Source organism: Macrobrachium nipponense, chromosome 1 (genome assembly GCF_015104395.2).
Source record: "Macrobrachium nipponense isolate FS-2020 chromosome 1, ASM1510439v2, whole genome shotgun sequence".
NCBI lineage: Eukaryota > Metazoa > Arthropoda > Malacostraca > Decapoda > Palaemonidae > Macrobrachium > Macrobrachium nipponense.
Genome location: NC_087200.1, coordinates 186,087,279 through 186,107,154, shown reverse-complemented (window position 1 = coordinate 186,107,154; position 19,876 = coordinate 186,087,279). Strand labels below are relative to the sequence as shown.

The window sequence follows — 19,876 nt, the reverse complement described above, 5'->3', positions numbered from 1 at the left end:
CCGGATAAGCGGAACATTCCGAACGCGGAACTTTCCAGGCACGCGGAACCTTCCGCACAAGAAAAACTTTCCAGGCGCGATACGTCTGCTAGGATCCAGGAGTATTCTGATCACGATACTCCTCCTAGGCGCCAGGAGTATTCGGAATGCGATACTCCTGCCAGGTGCCAGGAGTGTTCCGATCACGATACTCCTCCCAGGCGCCAGGAGTATTCGGAACGCGATACTCCTGCCAGGCACCAGGAGTATTCCGAGCACGATACTCCTCCCAGGCGCCAGGAGTATTCAGAACGTGATACTCCTACCAGGCGCCAGGAGTATTCCGATCACGATACTCCTCCTAGGAAAGCGATACTTCTGCCAGGCGTCAGGAGTATTCCGAGCACGATACTCCTCACAGGCGCCAGGAGTATTCGGAACGTGATACTCCTACCAGGCGCCAGGAGTATTCCGATCACGATACTCCTCCTAGGAAAGCGATACTTCTGCCAGGCGCCAGGAGTATTTCGAGCACGATACTCCTCCCAGGCGCCAGGAGTATTCGGAACGTAATACTCCTGCCAGGCGCCAGGAGTATTCCAAGCACGAGGAGTATTCCGATCGCGATACTCCTCCCAGGCGCCAGGAGTATTCTAGGCAAGATACTCCTGCTTAGCGCCAGGCACTTTCTCCTACAAGAAGAGCCTGACAACCGCCAAGAGTCCTCCAGGCGAAAGGTGAAAGACATTCGAGGCTTCTCCTGATAGGAACGGGAGTTGTCGCACAGGCGGCCGTTGCCCTTGTCAGGATAGTCTTAATGCAATAAAGGCAAGAGCAAGTTCGGCTTTTTCCTGGCAGGGACTCAAGATGTAGCACAGGCTGCCGTAGCCCTTGTCAGGTTAGAGTCGGTACTGCTAAAAGCCCCTCACCTTTCGAAAGGAAGCGCTCTCCTCCGGTTGCTCAATCTTCTCCCAACTTGAGGAATGGAAGATAGAGCAGAATTGTGAGAATTAGTTCAGTATTAGTAAGAGGATATTAAAATCATCCTCCTTCTAAAAAATAATGCAACCAACCATTTACAGAAAGAGGGGCAATCGTTTGGAAGTTGAACAAGATTCGTACGAGCTCCCATTCATTGATTAGAGGCTCTTCCAGATAAGAAAGGCGTAAAATACGGACTTATCTCCAAGATAATAAAAGCTAGAGAGATTTTCTTCGATCCTCGGTTGTCATTTCCGATCTCTTTCGACTAATACTCATTCGGGTTTATTGACGAAAAGAATGAAGAGAGTAAGATTTCCATTCTTTCTCTGCATGTCGGAGAGGAAAGAATGTCGTATAAGACTTAGTGTATACGACTACTGAGTGACAAGTCATATACGCATACCATAGTTGCCTTTCTGGTTCGCTACGGAATTATCTATATCCTTACAGGATTTTCCTAGTAAGGACTTCGCTTAAAAGGTTTGTTACGACAATACCTACTCAGCTTCGGTATTTAACAAAGGTTGTTTGGCTTAAATTTGCATTATTGAGAGCTTTCTTAGGCTCGAGAATAATTTTATTATATCCATTCATTGAAGGGAGTAACTGGCAACTCAGAATGAATGCAGCCAGGCAGTGAACGAGACGGCTGTAATTGTAAGCCAATTCAGTACCATCTGGTTCTCGGTCGTGAACGGTTGGTTACATCTCTCTCTCCTAAGAGATCGAATGCTTCACCGTATATTCCCCCTACAATCAGGAACTTAACCACGAATTGAGGGGATTTTTAGGCAAACATGAATAACATCGTATTCGTTTTGCTAAGGATCTCTCTCTGCCTCGGCGAGGAAAGAATGTAGTAGAAAATTCACCTTAAGATAACGGTTAATTCCTACTATCCTTACAAGAGTTTCCTAGATGAATGCTGTTTACCACAATGTGACGGTATTATAAAGGATTTTAATTCGGCAGAGCACGATTTAACCTATTTGGAAACAGACACGGAACGTAACGATCCTTACCAGGTTCGATGCGGGATTTTGCACGTCCGTGAGAACCTTCTTGATCGACGATAATAACTGTTAACGTATGTTTAACATTTATTGGAAAGAGTTGTCAGAACCTGCGGAAAGTATTCACAGATCTCTTCGCAAGGTAGAAGATGAACGAGCTTCTTATAGATTGCTTCCTTTTCCTCGAAACAAGAGAGGTAGCAAGATACGCCATCTTTAATTTAAATAGGGTAATAAACTTTAGTCTTTTTTTCCCCTAGTTTTATATATTCTTAACAGATATTAAAATAAATGGGCGTCAAAGGAAGAAGATGAATGCATCATTTTGGCAATAAAAAGGTTGGATTCACAGAGGTCATGTTCTTCTCTCAGCATGTGTCGGAAGGTTTTTCTAAGAGAGTAGAGATTTTATCGGAATCTATTATAAATATTGGACCTGAAAAACCTATCCACTCTGAGTCTGTCTGCGTGCAGACTGACCAGAAGTAAATATGAATGAGAGGATTTTTCATGGGAAGCTTGATAATTCCTTTAAATATGTTAAAGACATAGAGTTGCTGCAGATCGTGCTAGATGGAAAGGGGAAACTGTCCTCTTCCGATACCTCTGTGAACCACATAATGGTTTTTCTTCCCTTTCAAGGGGAAGAATCACCTTGGTATTTTATGCTATCAGTGAACACAGTAAAAAGATATACTCTGTCTCGACAAAGAATATTAGAGATAGTAGAGAATTAAGATCTTCGGGATCTTATACAATACCTCTATACGATAAGAGTAAGAGATCTTATACTTAGAATGGGATCCTAATTTGGGCCTCAGATTCCGTGTTCCGACAAGATGGAACTGCTCCTAATCAAATGTTTCTCTTGGTCCTAAACGATCAAAAGGACAAGTGAAATTTTGGGCTTTAGAATCTGGAATCAAATTCTATGAAGACTCGGCAATGGGTTCTGGCCAGCATAGTTTGTTTGGAGAAAGAACTAAAGCCTTTTATTCCTGGATCAACGCTTTCAGATAGAGGTTTCGTTGTCCGGGTAATGTATTGACGTTGTCATCTACAGAAGAAGACAAGGTTTAAACGTTTACTGACAGTGTCTTTAGAACGCGATGAGGGCTCAAACTACTTCCCAAAAGGTTCAGAGAGATACATTGAAGAGCTAGAAATCAGGAGTCCTACCAATTTCAGCTCAGAATCTCTTTAAACTTCCAGGCTCCTTCCCTTCCTTCGGGCAAAGATAGGGAAGCTTCTGCAACGAGAAAACTCATCAACATGTAGGAGGAGAACTCGTTAGCAACGGAAGTATTCAATAAGGATCCTCCTCGGAGGAAGACTTGTCTCTCGGACTTTTAGATTTCCTATCGTCTACTGGATGTAGCTGAATAAAATCACCTCCCCTTGCCGGAAAGGCCAAAAGCTCAAAGTGAAGAATTTCTTCACCCTTCTCCAGTCTCCTGATAAACGATGGTGGATCTTCAGGACTTTCGGACAATGTAGCGCCAGTCAGGCACCAAATGCAAAAACAGGCGTGAAGACGCCAGAGAAAGACAGTCAATATGAACACGGTCATTGTCTGATAAGGAGAAGAGCGGGCCTCCAACCTGGCGCAGTGCGCTAGAGGCGAACAAATCAGGAAAAAGTGTCCGATGTGGACATCGCCAGTTTTCCTCGAGACTCTTAACAAGCTCGAAGCTCCAGCAAGGGGGGGAGAAGTCAGCCACGCGCCAGGCTCCAAACAGGCGCAAGGCACTGGCAAGGTGCGAGGGCACCAGCCAGCGCGAGGCGCCAGCAAACAGGATGCGCCAGCCAGGGCGCAAGGCGCCAGCCAGGCAAAGGCGCCAAGCAGGCGCGAGGCGCAAAGCGCCAGCCAGGCGCTAGGCTTCATCCAGATGAGATCCAGTTCAAAGAAAGTCCTAGTCTTCTTTGAAACAATGGTGATCTCTAAAGCACTTCATAAGTGACTTGATGATACCTTCAAAACAGCTGAAAGATTTAAAAGCTCATGAAGTGCGAGCTTTTGCAAATTCTTGTTCTTTTTTGTAACAATATGTCAGGGAGACATATTAGCTTTAACATATGAGAGATGCAACTATGTGTTTGACTGCTCATTACACGAAGACTTCAAGTTAACCTACGAGAGATCCTTCTCTCTTGGTTTATACGTATCAGCGGATACGTTGCTGGGATAAGGAGCCGACACTGATCCTTTAATAATGAGTTGAATTTATTTTAAGACTTAGTGATTTTTTTTTTTTTGAGGTTTGAAAAGGAGTTTGGGGGATAACTCTTTTTCATTCTAGCGCGAACCCTCATGTTAGGAACAGGTGATCGGGATCGGTGTTGCGCTCCTTAGTTATGCCAATAGGCATAGGCATATTGTCATATAAGCGGATTAGCACCCATTGACAAATGCCAATTAGGCTCGACCGAGTAAGTGGATAAGACCCCATCGGTAGACCCACAAGAACTCTTGGCCACAGATCACTATCTTGCTAAGGCTCTTGAGACGAAGCAGACTCCTATGCAATAGCTAGGAAGTCGACCCTTCGTCTAGAAACACAGAGGAACCAAGGTCTATAAATACCTACAACATATGTTGTTTACCTGTCTAGTCAGGGGTTAGCTGTCTCTTGCCCTCCACCAAAGGGTCTCAATCAGCTATGTATATATCTGACAGGTAAGTTGAATGTATGAAAATGATATTGTTATGATACAATAAAGTTTCATACATACTTACCTGGCAGATATATACAATTGAAGACCCACCCAGCCTCCCTGCAGGAGACAGGTGGAAGAGAGAATCTGATTAGAAAACGGGAATGGTTCCTAGTCCTGCCACCCAGCGGCAGGCCGGTAGATCACCTGACCTACCTGTAGCGTGTGCCGCGAAATTCGAATTTCTGTCGGGGACGACGGAGTCGATAGCTATGTATATATCTGCCAGGTAAGTATGTATGAAACTTTATTGTATCATAACAATATCATTTTTACATCACTGGAGAGGCTCCTTCCATGGGAGTTTCTGCCTCCTCTCAGTGTGACTTCTCTGGGTTTGTAGACTCTAATTGTAGAGTAGTATTTTTGGTGGTGAAGATGTTCTTTTCATCCCCCAAATTAGACCATTTGGTTAAGACCTCTTCAAGGTTCTGGAAATTATGAGCTTTCTGGATTGGATGATCAGAGCTCTTGCTTCTAAAATGGCTGCATCTGATGGGGATCGACATCGCCCTTTATCTAGACACATATTCGCTCTCCGATGGACTAAGCTGCATGGGAGATCTATGAAAAACTTTGAAGTTAGCTCAAGAACTTGGTCTTCTAAATCAACTTTCAAAAATCCCAACTAGTCCCGACTCAACAGATAGTGTATTGGGGAATGACTATGTACTCTCTTATTTTTCGGGCTTTCCCCCTCCCCAAAGAGAGTAGAGTCATGTCTTCACACAGTAGACAAGTTCCTATCTCTCCCAAAGTGCTCTCCCAGAAATTGGATAAGCCTTCTCAGAACTTTATCCTCAATCGAACATGTTGTTTTTGCTGGGCAGACTTCATGTGAGGATCCTTCAGCTTTACCTTTGGTCCCAGACGACTCCGTGTTCTTGATTTCACTAGAGATCAAACTGCATCTGCTTTGGTAGAGATCAGAAAACAGACTACTGGAAGGGCAGTTGCTTTCCCCTTGGAACCCAGAGCTCAACTTGTTTGCGGATGCATCCGACATAGGTTGGGGAGCACTGCTGGGCAACAGGTATGTCTCAGGGATGTGGAACTCAGCTCAAAAGGCTTGGCACATCAACCTGAAAGAGCTGACAGCAATCAGTCAGGGGTCACAAGCTTTTGCTTCAGAAGACTGAGGTCGGATAGTGGCAGTAAACTTGGACAACACAATAGCCCTCCCATACATTTCCAAGCAAGGAGGGACCCACTCTTTCTCTCTCTGTGAAGCACTGAGAGACCTCCTTTGGGCCTACTCAAGTCACATGAAGCTAGTGACAAGGTTCGGGCAGGGCAAGAGGAATGTTTTAACAGACCAACTCAGTCACCACAACCAGGTCATTCCTACAGAATGGACTCTGGATCCAGTGGTCTGCTTAGGTCTTTGGAGATTGTGGGGAGGATCGATGATCAGCTTGTTTGCAACTGCCAGAAATCATCGGCTTCCACTTCATTGCTCTCCAGTGCTAGACGCAGCGGCATAGGCAGTGGATATCATGCTTCTGGACTGGTCAAACAAGGAACTTTATGCCTTTCCACCCCTAGGAATGATCAGGGTGGTATTACATAAGTTCAAGTTACACAAGTGAACCCCCTGTGTTTGCGCACTCCGGATTCGCAGACTCACGTATTCACAGATTTCTCTCAGGAACATTTACCCCCATTATTTGCGGAAAATTTGCCTATTCACAGTACAGGCAGTCCCTGGGTTACGACGGTCTCGGCTTACGACGTTCCGAGGTTACGACGCTTTTCAATTATATTCATCAGAAATTATTTCCAGGGTTACGACGCATGTTCCAGGGTTACGACGCATGTTCCAGAGTTATGACGCCTACAAATGCTGATCTGGCAGATGAAATATGACACCAAAAATGCAAAATAATCAATATTTAAAGTTTTTTTTTGATGAAATACTGAAGTGGCCCGGGCTTAAAAAGATGAATATTAATCACTTTCTTTTCAACTTCAATGGAATTTGGTATGTCTTTATCATAAAATGTAAAAATAACCATGGAAGACCTAGGTGCTTTAAATACTCTCCTCTAATGTTTTCAGTCCTGTGAATGTAAAACTTCAGAGCTCTCACTAGACAAAGAGTCCTTTCTTCATCTTCCACTCAGTATTTCAGCTGCTTTGGTTATGGTCATCCGTCCTGGGTATGTTTAGACCTAAGCTCTGTTGCACATGCTGTCTCCCAGAGCATGGTGATTGTTTGTTCAAGACGGTTGAATTCTATTAACTGTAAGAAGGAACATAGTCTTAGAAATAGGAATTGTAAATCTTACAAGGATGAACAGGAAGCTTTGCTTAAAGCCTATGCAGAGCACATAAGTGTTGGATATGCAGAGAAACTCTCAGCTAGGGCAAGTAAATACAGGCAGTCCCGGTTATCGACGGGCTTGGTTAATGGCGATCTGGTTTTATGGGGCTTAATTGGCAATTTATGGCGCCACAATGGGCCAAGTTTCAGTTATCGGCAATTTAGATTTATGGCACCATAACATACCAAACAGAGGTACTATTAACCGAAACTTGCCGCCATAGTGCAGTAAATTGCCGAGTTTCTGTTAATGGTGGTTTTCACTTAGCACTCCGCCGAAAATGGAACCTCCGCCAATAACCGGGGACTGCCTGTATAGTGCTGTAGTGAAACAGTCAGTCAGGGAGATTAAGCCAGCTTTGTGCTGGCATGGCCTTTTGTTTTTCAGCACTGTAGTGAAACAGAAGTACAGTCATTCTAGTAAACAACTACCAAAGAAGGAATCTTGTCCTTCTATAAGTAATCTAGCTCCTCAGCCTAGGCAAAGGAGCTCCATCTCTCAAAAGAACCAGCTTCCTGATTCAGAGCTTGAAATTGTTCAAGCTCCAGAAGCTTCCTCTATGGTAGCTTCTCAAACCCCCTCTTTAGGGGCACTTCAGGCTTCTTCAGAAACCTCCCTAGCCTCATCTTTAGAGGCATCCCAGGCAATCTTACTCCCAGGTTTAGGGAATCTTCCACAAGAGAGATTGCAGGCTTCAGTATCTCATGTGGCAGAGGTACATCATGTAAATATGGAATATGAAATGGCAAGTTATAAAAGATTATGTACCTATTCCACATCTCCTCTGTCACCTGCCCAAACAAGGCAATGCAAATGTAAAATTATGCCTTCAAAGAAGTCTTAATCCTCTGAGAGGTTGAATAGACCTCCAAGAAAGACTAGTATGACCAAATCTCCATCAGGTAAGCCTGCTCTTCCAAGAGCTTCATATTCTTCATTTGGTCAGCCAACTAAAATGGTCTCTTCATAATGGCGTCTTTTGATATTCTGCATTGGAATTGTAAAGGACTGTGTACACATGCAGAAGAGCTAAAAGTCTTAAGAGAGAGAAATCCTGGAATAGTATGTCTGCAAGAAACCAAATGAGGCCCTGAAGTTTTAGCCCTGGGGTTAATTATGAGATTTTCTCCTCTGCTCCTCCTGCCGGTGACCATGCACATGGGGGAGCTGCTATTATTGACTCCTTTTTCAACAGACCGGTCTATAAGGGTAAGAGTTCTTCTAAAAAAAATTGAGAGAGAGAAGGAGTGTGAAAGGCAAGCAAACTCATTCTCAGTGCATAGTTGGTCCTAACATGATGCGATGCATACATGTGCATAAACTCTGTACATTTGCACACGTACTGAAAAATGTGGAACATCACATTAATGTTTTAACTACACCACCGTATACTGCATTAAATAATACCAGTAGAAATAATGGAGGAGAGAGAGTTGGGCCCATAGTAACATTGCGCAAAAAGGGGAAAGCATTTGTCATGTAGTATGTGCATGTGTTTGTTCACTATCCACCCTCACTGGCACAGCCAGGAATCAGTCAACATGAGTGCCTTTATTTATTCATTCACCCTCCACCTTCCTAGGCACAAACAAAAAAGCCTTGGTCTGATGTCAGATAACCCTATTGCAGTTATCGCATTTCTCCACTAAGTACACGCTAGCGTGCCTTAAGATTTTATCCTGTTGTTAAGACCTAAGGTTTGTTAGCTATGAAAAATACATATTGATTAAAAATGTCTTTTCATACAATCAACTTACTGTCAGATATATACATAGCTAAGACTCGTCGTCCCCGACAGAAATTCAAAATTTCGCGCCACTCGCTACAGGTAGGTCGGTGATCTACGGCCTGCCCTGGGTGGCAGGACTAGAACCATCCCCGTTTTCTATCATATTTCTCTGTCGCCGGTGGTATCAACATTGTTGTTAGTTACCTCCTGACTTGGATTCTTTTTTCAACATTTGATCAACGTTTTCGGCTTTTTGGGTGACGTATTTGGATCGTGTTTTGGCATTCGCTACTGTGACTGTTTTTTTTGGAATAACTCTTTTGGAATTTTGTTCTCAGTATCTGATTCTAATGTGAGTGTGAGAATGTGTGTGAATGTAGGCTGCAGGGTGAGGATACCGAAAGCTTCGGTTGATCCTCACACTGTATGCCGTAAATGTAGGGGAGTTCAGTGTTCTGCTTTTAAACACTTGTAAGGAATGCGAGGGTTTGAATGCAAAGAAGAATGGAAGACTTTGACTTCTTATTTGAAGAAGTTAGAGAGGGATAGAATTAGACGATTGAAAGGTGTGAGTTCAAGGCCTATTGAGCCTTTTCACTGATAATTCTAATCCTACTGATGTAGATTCTTCCCTATGTATCTCATTCTCAGAGTGCTTTTTCGGATTCGGCATCGGAAATCGCCAATCTGAAAGCTACAATTAGAGACATGAAGTCCAAGATGGCTGACTTCAAAGGTAAGGCTAGTGAAAGTGAGCATTACAGTGAAGTGAGTTCTCCCAGTGTGTGGAGGGGGCGTTTGATCGTCCCTGCGACGCTCCCAGGCCTAGACCTCTTCCAAGCTCACAAGCGCCAGAGGAGAAGGAAAGTCGAAAGCCTTAAGGAGGTTGTGGGGAATCCCCAACGGTCCAGACGTCCCTTCAGCTAGCTCTGCTTCGTGGCAGGCGGCTCAAGGGCGCTATAGAAAAAGTGTCCTTCGCGAGTGTTTCTCGTCCTCTCCCTCTCCCTCACCTAAACGAGGGGGTGGAAGGAGTCGAAATTATCGAGACCGCTGAAGCGTCATATGAAGCAAGACATTGATTCAAGCCCAGAGCGCTTTCTGGCGGATGACGCCCCGTCTGCTATTAAAGAAGGCGAAGGTGGCGTCAGCGTCACCTGACGCTTATGAGGAAGTACCACATCATGCTTCTTCCCCGAGTGATGACGAGAGGCGTTCATTGCACTAGTACGTAGGAGAAGCCTCAAGAAAGATAATTATGGCGGTTGCAGGAACAACTGTCATCTCTTGTGGGAGTTTTAGCGCCCCGTCGGAAGGACGTGACGCTTCCAATTAAGGAAGTCTCGTCCTCTCGCAACTGCTCGAGAAAGGGGGCTGACGAGAGTGTACTAAGACAAGAAGATCGAAACGACGTCTTCTAGAAGTGAAGCGTCATTTCAAGCGGATCTTAGACGTGACGCTCCGTCCAAAGATTGTGACGCCGAGTAGGAAGCCCTTAGAGAGCGAAGCGTCTCCAGACGCGAAGCGTCATCAAAACGTCAACAAGAGACGTCATACATGACGCTCGGAGAGCGGGAAGCGTCATACAGACGTCTTCTAAAGCGCAAGAGAAGCCGCGCAGGTTGTGACGCCTTCCAAGTCGATCAGAACGGGGAAAAGGAAAGACTTTCATTCCATTAGCCCCTCTCCTATCAGGAGTTTGTCTCCTCCAGAGGAAGAAATGCTCTGAAAGGAGAACGGAAAATCAGAATTATCACCAGTTGGAAGAAAACTCGGATGATGACGATCATGGAAGAGAGGGCTTGTCTAACTATAAAGTGTGACTACCCTGCTTCTGGAGGAATACGGAGACGAGTTGACTCCGGCTGCTCCTTCTCCGCGCTCGCTCTTTTCGAGTGCGAAGGCGAAGAAGCCTTCGTCTTTTCTGAAGATGAAGCCCACCATCTCGATGAAGCGGGCTTTAAACGCCTTAGACTCCTGGATGAAGTCGAAGAAAGACTTAGTCAGGACAGTATTTTGCATGCCTCCAGCAAGGTTAGCTGGGAAAAGAGGCAGATGGTACAAGACGGGGAGGATATGGGTATCGCTCTCCCTTCTACAACAGAGGCAGACTTTTCGACGTTAGTTGACGCTTCAAGGCGTCCTAGTCTTAATTCTGCTCGTATTACATGGAGTATTTTAGAACTGGATCATCTCCTCAAGGGACTTTCCATGTATTGGAAGTCTTCAACTTCTTAGATTGGTCCCTTGGGGTGATGTCCAAGAAAGCTCTCGATTCACAGGGAATCGAACCTGAAGCCCTGTATGCATTTTGTCTTGCATCGACAAAGCGGTACAGGATGTATCTTTTAAGTCTCTTCATTATTTGGAGCAGGTCTTTTGAAGAAAAGGACGGTGTATGGCGCCTTCTTAACAAAGGCAGTCTCACATCCGCAGAGGGCAGCTCTACTGGATGCACCTCTGTCTGACTATTTTGTTCCCTTCTCAGTTAGTGAAGGACGTGGCTCACTCTTTAACTGAGAAGGCGACTCAAGATCTTCTGACGCAGTCAGCTAGAAAGAAGAAACCTCTTTTTGTTTCTGACAAGAAAGAACCTAGCACTTCTATGCAGCCTTTCGAGGTGGTCCGATCTCCAGACCTCCCGCAAGAAGGAAGGCTCCAGAGAAGAGAGGTAGCTCGCCTTTCGTCCCTTTAAAAAGGAAAATGAAACATTTCCTCCTAAGCACCAGTAGGTGCCAGGCTCCTGCGACGCTCCCAGGCTAGACCTCCAAGCTCACAAGCCCAGAGGAGAAGGAAAGTCGAAAGCCTTAAGGAGGTTGTGGGGAATCCCCAACAGTCAGAGTCCCTTCAGCTAGCTCTGCTTCGTTGCAGACGGCTCAAGGGGCACTATAGAAAAGCGTCTTCGCGAGTGTTTCTCGTCCTCTCCCTCTCACCTAAACGAGGGTGGAGGGAATTGAACTTTGTCGAAACCGCTGAAGCGTCATAGGACGCCTGACAGGGATTTTAGTCCGGAGCGTTTCAGATGACTCTCCGTCTTCTAGCAAGAAAAGCGAAGGGCGGTCGCGTCACCTGAAGTGTACGCAGAGTACCCTTTCCTTTTTCCCCACCGAGGGATGACGAAAGACGTCATGCAACTGGACGTGGAGAAGCGTCAAGAAAAATCATTATAGCAGTTCAAGAGAAACTGTCATCTCGAACGCAACGTCGGAAGGACGTGACGCTTTCCAATTAAGAAGTCTCGTCCTCTCTTACCTGTTCAACGACAAGCGTCATACAGACGAAAGGACGGGCTAAACGGTCGTTACAGAAGCGTTTACGTGCTGAGAGCGAAGAAACAGGTGCGTGACAGGCGAGTTTCGCTACAAAAAAAAAAAAAAAAGCCAGGAGTTAGAGAGGTAAGACGTCTTTTAGACGCGAAGCGTCAGCGTCATTGGAAACGGAGCATAGCATGACGCTCCGTCCAATATTTTGACGCCAAGGAGGACGCCTTTGGAGAGCGGAGCGTCTTCAAGCGAGAAGCGTCATCGAGATGTCACCAAAAGACGTCATCCATGACGCTTGGCAAACGGGAAGCGTCATGTAAGCATGAAGAGTCTTCTAAAATTCTAGAGAAGCCGAAGCTTATGACGCCTTCCAAGACTATGAGAGCGGGAAAGAGGAGGAGTTATCATTCTCTTAACCCCTCTCCTGTTAGGAGTTTGGTTCTGCAAGAAGAGAAGGTTCGGAAAGGAGAGCGGAGACGCTTTTAGATCCCGAGTTAGAGGAAAACTCGGATGACAAATATAGTGGAAGAGAAGGTCTGTCTAACTAGAAGGTGTTGACTACCCTTCTTCTTGAGGAGTACGGGGACGAGTTGACGCCCAACACCACCCCACTTGCCTACATTCGCAAACAGGGAGGGACGCACTCCTCGTTCCTTTACGAGCCCACGAGAGACCTATTACTTTGGACGTATCACAGTAACATCTCCCTGATGACAAGGTTCGTACAGGGAGAAAGGAATGTGAGGGCGGACAGGCTCAGCAGGAGGAACCAGGTCCTTCATACAGAAGGGACTCTACACGAGGAAGTGTGTCTCGATCTCTGGTCTATGTGGGGAACTCCTCATGTGGAGTTCTTAGCAACATTCATTTCAAATAAGGCTCCCAGTGTTTTGCTCGTCGGGGAAGATCCCAGAGCACTTATGGTAGATGCCTTCCGGCTAAAATGGGTATCGAGAGACGTTTATGCTTTTCCCCCATTCAAAATCCTGGGGTTAGTAATGAAAAAGTTTGTGGCGTCAAAGGAGACGAGGATGACGTTAATAGCCCCCTTTTGGCCGGCCCAGGAAGGGTTCACGGAGGTGGTAGAGTGATCGTATACTTTCCAAGATCCCTACCCGGAAGGACGGATCTTCTCATACAAACATCAAACCTCTCCGCTCTCGCTCTGACTGCCTTTCGACTATCGAAAGACTTGTCAGAGCGAGAGGCTTTTCTCGCGAAGTAGCAAGCGCGATCGCGAGAGAACGCAGAACCTCCACTATGAAAGTATACCAGTCGAAGTGGAAGGTATTTAGGAGGAGGTGTAGATCCAAGAAGTTGTCCTCCTCCACTTACCTCTATAGCGGAAATTTGCGGATTTCCTGCTATCCTGAGAGAAAAATCTCATCTAGCGTATCCACAATAGAGGAATATAGAAGTATGCTCCCGGCTGTATTCAGGAACAGAGGATTAGATCGGGCAGATGAAGATCTCCACGATCTCATAAGGTCTTGTGAGACTTCAAAGTCTAAGGAACCAGTACCTCCGAACTGGAACCTAGACGTAGTTCTAAAGTATCGGTCATCGAAAGATTCGAACCTCCTCATCGGGCATCGTTTAGAGACATTACCCGAAAATGCCTATTCCTATTATCTTTAGCTACGGCAAAGAGAATTAGTGAATTGCATGCTCTGCAGGATGAAGTAGCATTCAAGGGAGACTCAGCGATGTGCTCGTTAAGACCCTGTTTTTAGCGGAAAACGAGAATCCTACGAATCCCTGGCCTAAGTTATTCGAAGTCTAAGGCATGTCGAACTCGTAGGCAGAGAAACAGAGAGGTCTCTCTGCCCTGTGAGAGCTCTGAAGTTCTACCTTCAGAGAAAGCATCAAATGGGAGGCTCTAGACAAGGTCTTTGGGGCGCGGTAAAAGAACCCACAAGACTGATGTCCAAGAATGCGCTGGCATTCGTTGTAAGAAACGTCATTACAGACACTCATAAGGCCTGTCCTGACGAACAGTTACAACTGTTGAGAATAAAAGCTCATGAAGTTAGAGCTATAGCGACGTCTCTCTCGTTTCATAAGAATATGTCGTTTAAAAACATAATAGATACGACATTTTGGTTTTTTTTTTTTTTTTTTTTTTTTTTTTTTTTTTTGATGCAACTCAGTATTTGCATCTCATTACTTGAAAGACGTGCGTGACATATGAGAAGTGTTTTTCTCTAGGTCCTTTCGTATCGGCGGATACGATTCTGGGTACGGGAGCGACACCAATCCTTAAACGTTTATACTTTTCTTCTTTTTGGATATGGTCGAGTCTCTTAACTAATAGAGGACTTAGGCTAGACGGGCGGCCGTCTATGTTGTTCAGTAAGAGAATTCTTGTCATATCCAATTAGTTGAGTATAATTTTTGAAAATTATGTATGTGTGCGTAGTGATTTTGAGTTACGATTGTTGTGACGAGTTCGGGGATAACTCTTAACAATCTGTAGTTCTAACTTATGGTTAGGATCAGGTGGTCGGGATTGGTTGTGTGCTCCTTCATAAGGTGTATTGTCATATAAGTGGATCAGCACCCATTGACAAAGTCCTTTTAGGCTCTGCGAGTAAGTGGGTAAGACCCCATCGGCAGACCCACAAGAACTCTTGGCCATTAGATCATATATCTCGCTAAAGTTTCTGAGGTGATTGCAGACTACTGGGCAAACACCACGAAGTCTACCACCTATCAGGTAGGAACCAAGGTTTTATTTATACCTACAACATATGTTGTTTACCTGTCTATTCCATATAGAAGCTGTCTCTTACCCTCCACCGAAGGGTGCCAATCAGGCTATGTATATATCGACAGGTAAGTTGATTGTATGAAAATGATATTGTTATGTTACAATAAAGTTTCATACATACTTACCTGGCAGATATATACAATTAAAGGCCCACCCAGCCTCCCGCAGGAGACAGGTGGAAGAGAGAAAATATGATAGAAAACGGGGATGGTTCCTAGTCCTGCCACCCAGGGCGGGAGGCCGGTAGATCACCTGACCTACCTGTAGCGAGTGGCGCGAAATTTGAAATTTCTGTCGGGGACGACGGAGTCTTAGCTATGTATATATCTGCCAGGTAAGTATGTATGAAACTTTATTGTAACATAACAATATCATTTTTAATTGGATTCGGGCGAGTCCATTAAGTAACGAAATTCACTAAGTTAGGTCTGTTAAGTTGATGTGCCACTCATTTTCTAGGTGTAAGATGGTTTTACATTATATAAGGTAATGATTTGATATTATTGATAGCTAATTATTTTGCAGGTTGCAAGCATCCAGTGGAATTACAAAGCTACTGATGATGTAGTGAAAGTGGAGGTGTGGGATGTTGTTGATAAAGGGAAAAAGAAGAAAAAGGTAAGTTATTTACATTTTATGGAATGTAGTTAACTCACATTTAAGGCTTCATCTTAAATAGTTCTTGTTTTGAATTGGTGGACATTGAATGGATAGTAGAGAAATCTAAAATTTTACAAAATATTGAAAAGTGGAAAAGTTGGAACTATTGATAGTGAAAGGTTCAGATATATTTTAATATAGATTTGATTACCCTGGAATCCAGAAAGGGATTGACGTAAGGAAAAAAATCTATTTCTGGCGATTGGCTCGTGTCGCCAGCGAAATCTACTTTAATCTATTCATTTCTAGGGTTAAATGTACTAACAACATACCAGAGAATAAATAAAATAAAGAAAAAGGTCAGTATAACTGACTCGCTCACCCTCCAAGAGGGTGTCGGTATGAACACTAGCGAGTGAGACCACTACCACGAGCCAAATGCCAATAGAAATCTCCCCACTACAAAAAACCCTCCATGAGGGGAGCCGAACCACAGAGTGAGCAGCTCGTACTACTACTACTCCATCCCATGCTGCCGACTGCTGCGCCTCTGGTGGCCATCTGAAGTTAGCAGACAATCTTGGGGCGAAGGGATGGGTAGGGTGGGATTCGCTGGCGACACGAGCCAATCGCCCAGAAATAGATTTTTCCTTACGTCAAAATCCCTTTTCTGGGCTCAGCTCGTGTCGCTGCGCGAAATCGTACCAGAGAAATAGCACAAGATTGTAAATAAAAGTGATAAAATAAATCAGAACGGGTCTCAAATAAAAGATAAAATAAATATAAAAGGGATATAATTGCTAAAAGATACATATACACAGTGATACAAAAATAGAAATATGCTTAAATTACACTTAATTCTAATCATGTTTCTTAACATAAGGTAATTTACATATATACAGAGGTAAAAATGACTTACATGTATCAAAATGGTATCTGTGTAAAGGCATGTATCTAAAATACTATAGCAATTAATATAATCAAATGAACAAATTAATCAACAATGATAATATATAAAGGAATGTATATGACTTAATATACAAACCCCGTAACCATTATAAAATAAGATGTATCCCCTAGCATAAAAATAAGGGGGTAACATCCATGAGATCAATAACTATAATCATCTGTGAGTGTCCCTAGCACAAAAATAAGGGGCACCCACTACACCATCATAAAAGCAGCTAAGACACAAGGTGAATGTAAATGAACAAGGCAGGAATAGACGAACTGTTGGGTGAGGCAGGTAGAAAGGAGGACTGAATCTTCTACTACAGATTAGCTAGAGTCAGGGGAAACTATGTTACCCGCTGCTACTGCTGAAAATTTCAGAGCTTCCAAGGACTTAAGGTAGTGACGTTTGAACACTGTCGGCGATTTCCATCCGGTATACTTTTTCAAACTCATCGAAGTTCATATGTTGGAAATAATTAATTGAGGCTACTGCCCTGACATCATGTGCTTTCGGAAAGAGTCAGGATTGGCTTGCTTAATAAAGTACAGGATTTGTTGCCTGATGCCTTTAATGGATAAAGTTCCACCTTTTTCCCTCTTAAAGAGGGGGCCCGATGAGGATGAGGAGGTCCTGGACAGAAAGGCTCGTAAGGTTGAAACTGGGCAAAGAGATATCTTGTGGAAGACGTAGTACCTTCCAAGGTTCCCACCCTCATCAAAGGATCTTCATTCTTTGCTAAAAAGCTACGTTCCGGAGAAAGTAGGACTTCCCCTGTGGGAAGGAATTGAATATGACCCGGAATCTCTGGATAAAGACGACAGTTCTGAAATTCTTGCTCCTCCTGAAGCTAAGCTTAATAAAAATAGGGTTTTTCTTAAGAGCATTATAAACGAGCATGTGTCATTATCGGTTTCTGAAGCCAGTTTTAGAACATCGTTTAAGAACCATGAAACTGACGTAGGCCTTACAGAAGGTGTCTAAGTCTAGCACATGCCTTAGGAATAGACGAGAAGTAGGAATCCGTCAAGTCTATGTTGAACCCAAATTGAAATATTTTTTTCAAGGCTGACTTGTTTGTCGTAATCGTGCTAGCTGCTAAACCTTTTTCAAATAAGGATCTGAAAAAGGATATAGCTGAATTAACTGTCATGATTCTATATCTGATTCTCTCAGGAAGATTGCTAACTTTTTGACAGCAGCATCATACTGTCTCAAAGTTGAATCCCTTTTATCGGATTCCAGGAAGAGAATATTCTGAGGGTCAATATTCGCATCTCTTTTTGCCGCAAACTTCATGAAATCCATAAAGTTAGGGTTTTGAGAATCCCTGAGAAGCGAACACAGTCTTCGTTTGTACTGACTGGGAGAGCCTGGGATTGGGGATCCGAAGAGGACGAAGGCCCAGTTCCAGAATTAGGGGATACCAATTGCTCTTCGGCCAGTCTGGGGCTACTAGGGCCACTTGACCCTTGAATGTCCTGAGTTTGTTTAAAACTTTCATGAGAAGATTCACTGGAGGGAAGACATAAATCTTCTTCCAGTTGTTCCAGTCTAGAGCCAGGGCGTCCGTGGCATAGGCCAGAGGGTCCAGGTTGGGACTACATAACACGGCAGTTTGTGGTTCGCTTGAGATGCGAAGAGATCCACCTGTAGCCTGGAACTCTTTGAAGTATCCATTGGAACGAACTGTTGTCCAGTGACCATTCCGACTCTAGGGGTACTGATCGGGATAGCGCGTCTGCTATGACGTTTCTCACTCCAGCTATGTGAGTGGAGGAGAGATGCCAACTGAACTTTGTCTGCCAGGGAGAAGATGGCTACCATGACATGATTTAGATGACGTGACTTGGAGCCTCCTCTGTTTATACAATGTACTACCACTGCGCTGTCCAGAACTAGCTTTATGTGGGAGTACTTTGGTGGGCGCAACCTTTTTAGAGTCAAGAACACTGCCATTGCCTCCAGTACGTTTATATGGAACTGACAGAACTGAGGTGACCAAGTTCCTTGAACCTTTTTGACCTGGGAATACCCTCCCCAACCGCTTAAGGACGCGTCTGTGTGGATGGTGATCCCTGGTGGAGGGAACTGAAGGGGTAACTGACACTGAACAAATTCTTGACTTTCGCCCACGGCCGAAGTCGATTCTTTAGAATCAGAGGGACTGAGGATAGTTTGTCCCTGGACCTGACATTTGCTCGTGAGCGCCAGATTCTGGTTAGGTCTTTCAGTTTGGCTTTCATTAAGACGTTCGTCACTGATGCAAACTGGAGAGAACCCAGGATCCTTTCTTGAGTCCTCCTTGACGCCAGTTTGTGACTTAGAAATTGCTTGACTGACTTCGCTATTTCTTTCCTTTTGGTTGATGGAATCGACAGAGTATGGGAGGATAGATTCCATTGAATGCCCAGCCACTGAAAGTTTGACTCTGGAGTGAGTCTTGACTTGGTCCTGTTTATCTTGAAGCCTAGATATTCCAGGAACTGAATCACTTTCAGTGTAGCTCTGTTGCATTCCTCGACTGTTGAAGCCCAGATCAACCAATCGTCGAGATACGCTACTACCATAATCCCTTGTGTCCTGAGTTGTTGCACTACCACTTCCGCTAGCTTCGTGAACCCCACCCTGGGTGTCCACGTTGAGTCCGAAGGGAACTACCTTGAAGGAGAATGTCTGGTCTCCTATCTTGAAACCCAGATACGGACGGAAGTGTCTTGCAATAGGGATATGATAGTAGGCGTCTGTAAGATCGATAGAGGTGGTGACGGCCCCACGGGGAAGTAAGGTCCGCACCTGCGAGATCGTGAGCATCTTGAACTTGTCGCAGCGGATGGCTAAGTTTAAGCGGGACAAGTCTAAGATTACCCTTCTTTTTGTGAGCCTTTCTTTGGCACGCTGAACAAGCGACCTTGAAATTTTAATCTCTTGACTCTCGCTATAGCTCCTTTCTGAAGGAGGTCCTCTGCGTACTCTGTCAATTCCTTGGAAGGAAGTTTGATGGAAAGGTCTGGATGGAGGTGGGTTCGTCACCAGCTCCAACCCAGGCCTTTTGACACTATGCTCTGAGCCCATTCGCTGAGTTCCACCGGTGGCGAAAGTGAAACAGCCTCCCTCCTACCTGAAGATCTTCATTGGTTCTGGTAACCGCCTCGGCCTCCTCTGAAGTGCTTTCCCCTATTAAAGGGGCCTCCCGATCCTCTCCCACGAAAGGAACGCTTACCTCTGCCTCCCTTACCCGAGCGGTCATACTTCTGTGAAGCTTGACTCTCGAAGCTTGATGTAAGCAGGAGAGATGGCGTAAGAGGTGGCGCGAGGCTGAGGGGTTGGGATATCACAAATAAATTGGCTGTGATTGAGCTTTAGAAGTGGAAGGTTGGGCTGTTTGCACTAAAGGGCACCGACTGGAACTTGCTGACGGAAAGCGTGGCTGCTTTTTCTGGTAAGGTTGGAAACGCCTGGGTTCCTCTGCCCCACCCTTACCTTTAGCTGTTAGGTCTTGCCTCCTCTAGCCGTAAGGCCCCAACGGTCCTTAAGGCTCTGGTTCAGC

The 19,876-nt window shown here is 44.8% G+C and overlaps 1 protein-coding gene across 1 annotated transcript in view; it reads left to right on the top strand.

Annotated features, from left to right (window-relative positions):
- Positions 1-19,876, top strand: part of LOC135219033 (rab-like protein 6) — a 75,617-nt gene that overhangs the window by 36,439 nt on the left and 19,302 nt on the right. Inside the window, exon 4 of the mRNA XM_064255468.1 lies at positions 15,300-15,392. Coding sequence (XP_064111538.1) covers positions 15,300-15,392 — 93 coding nt within the window. The remainder of the gene's footprint in view (positions 1-15,299; positions 15,393-19,876) is intronic.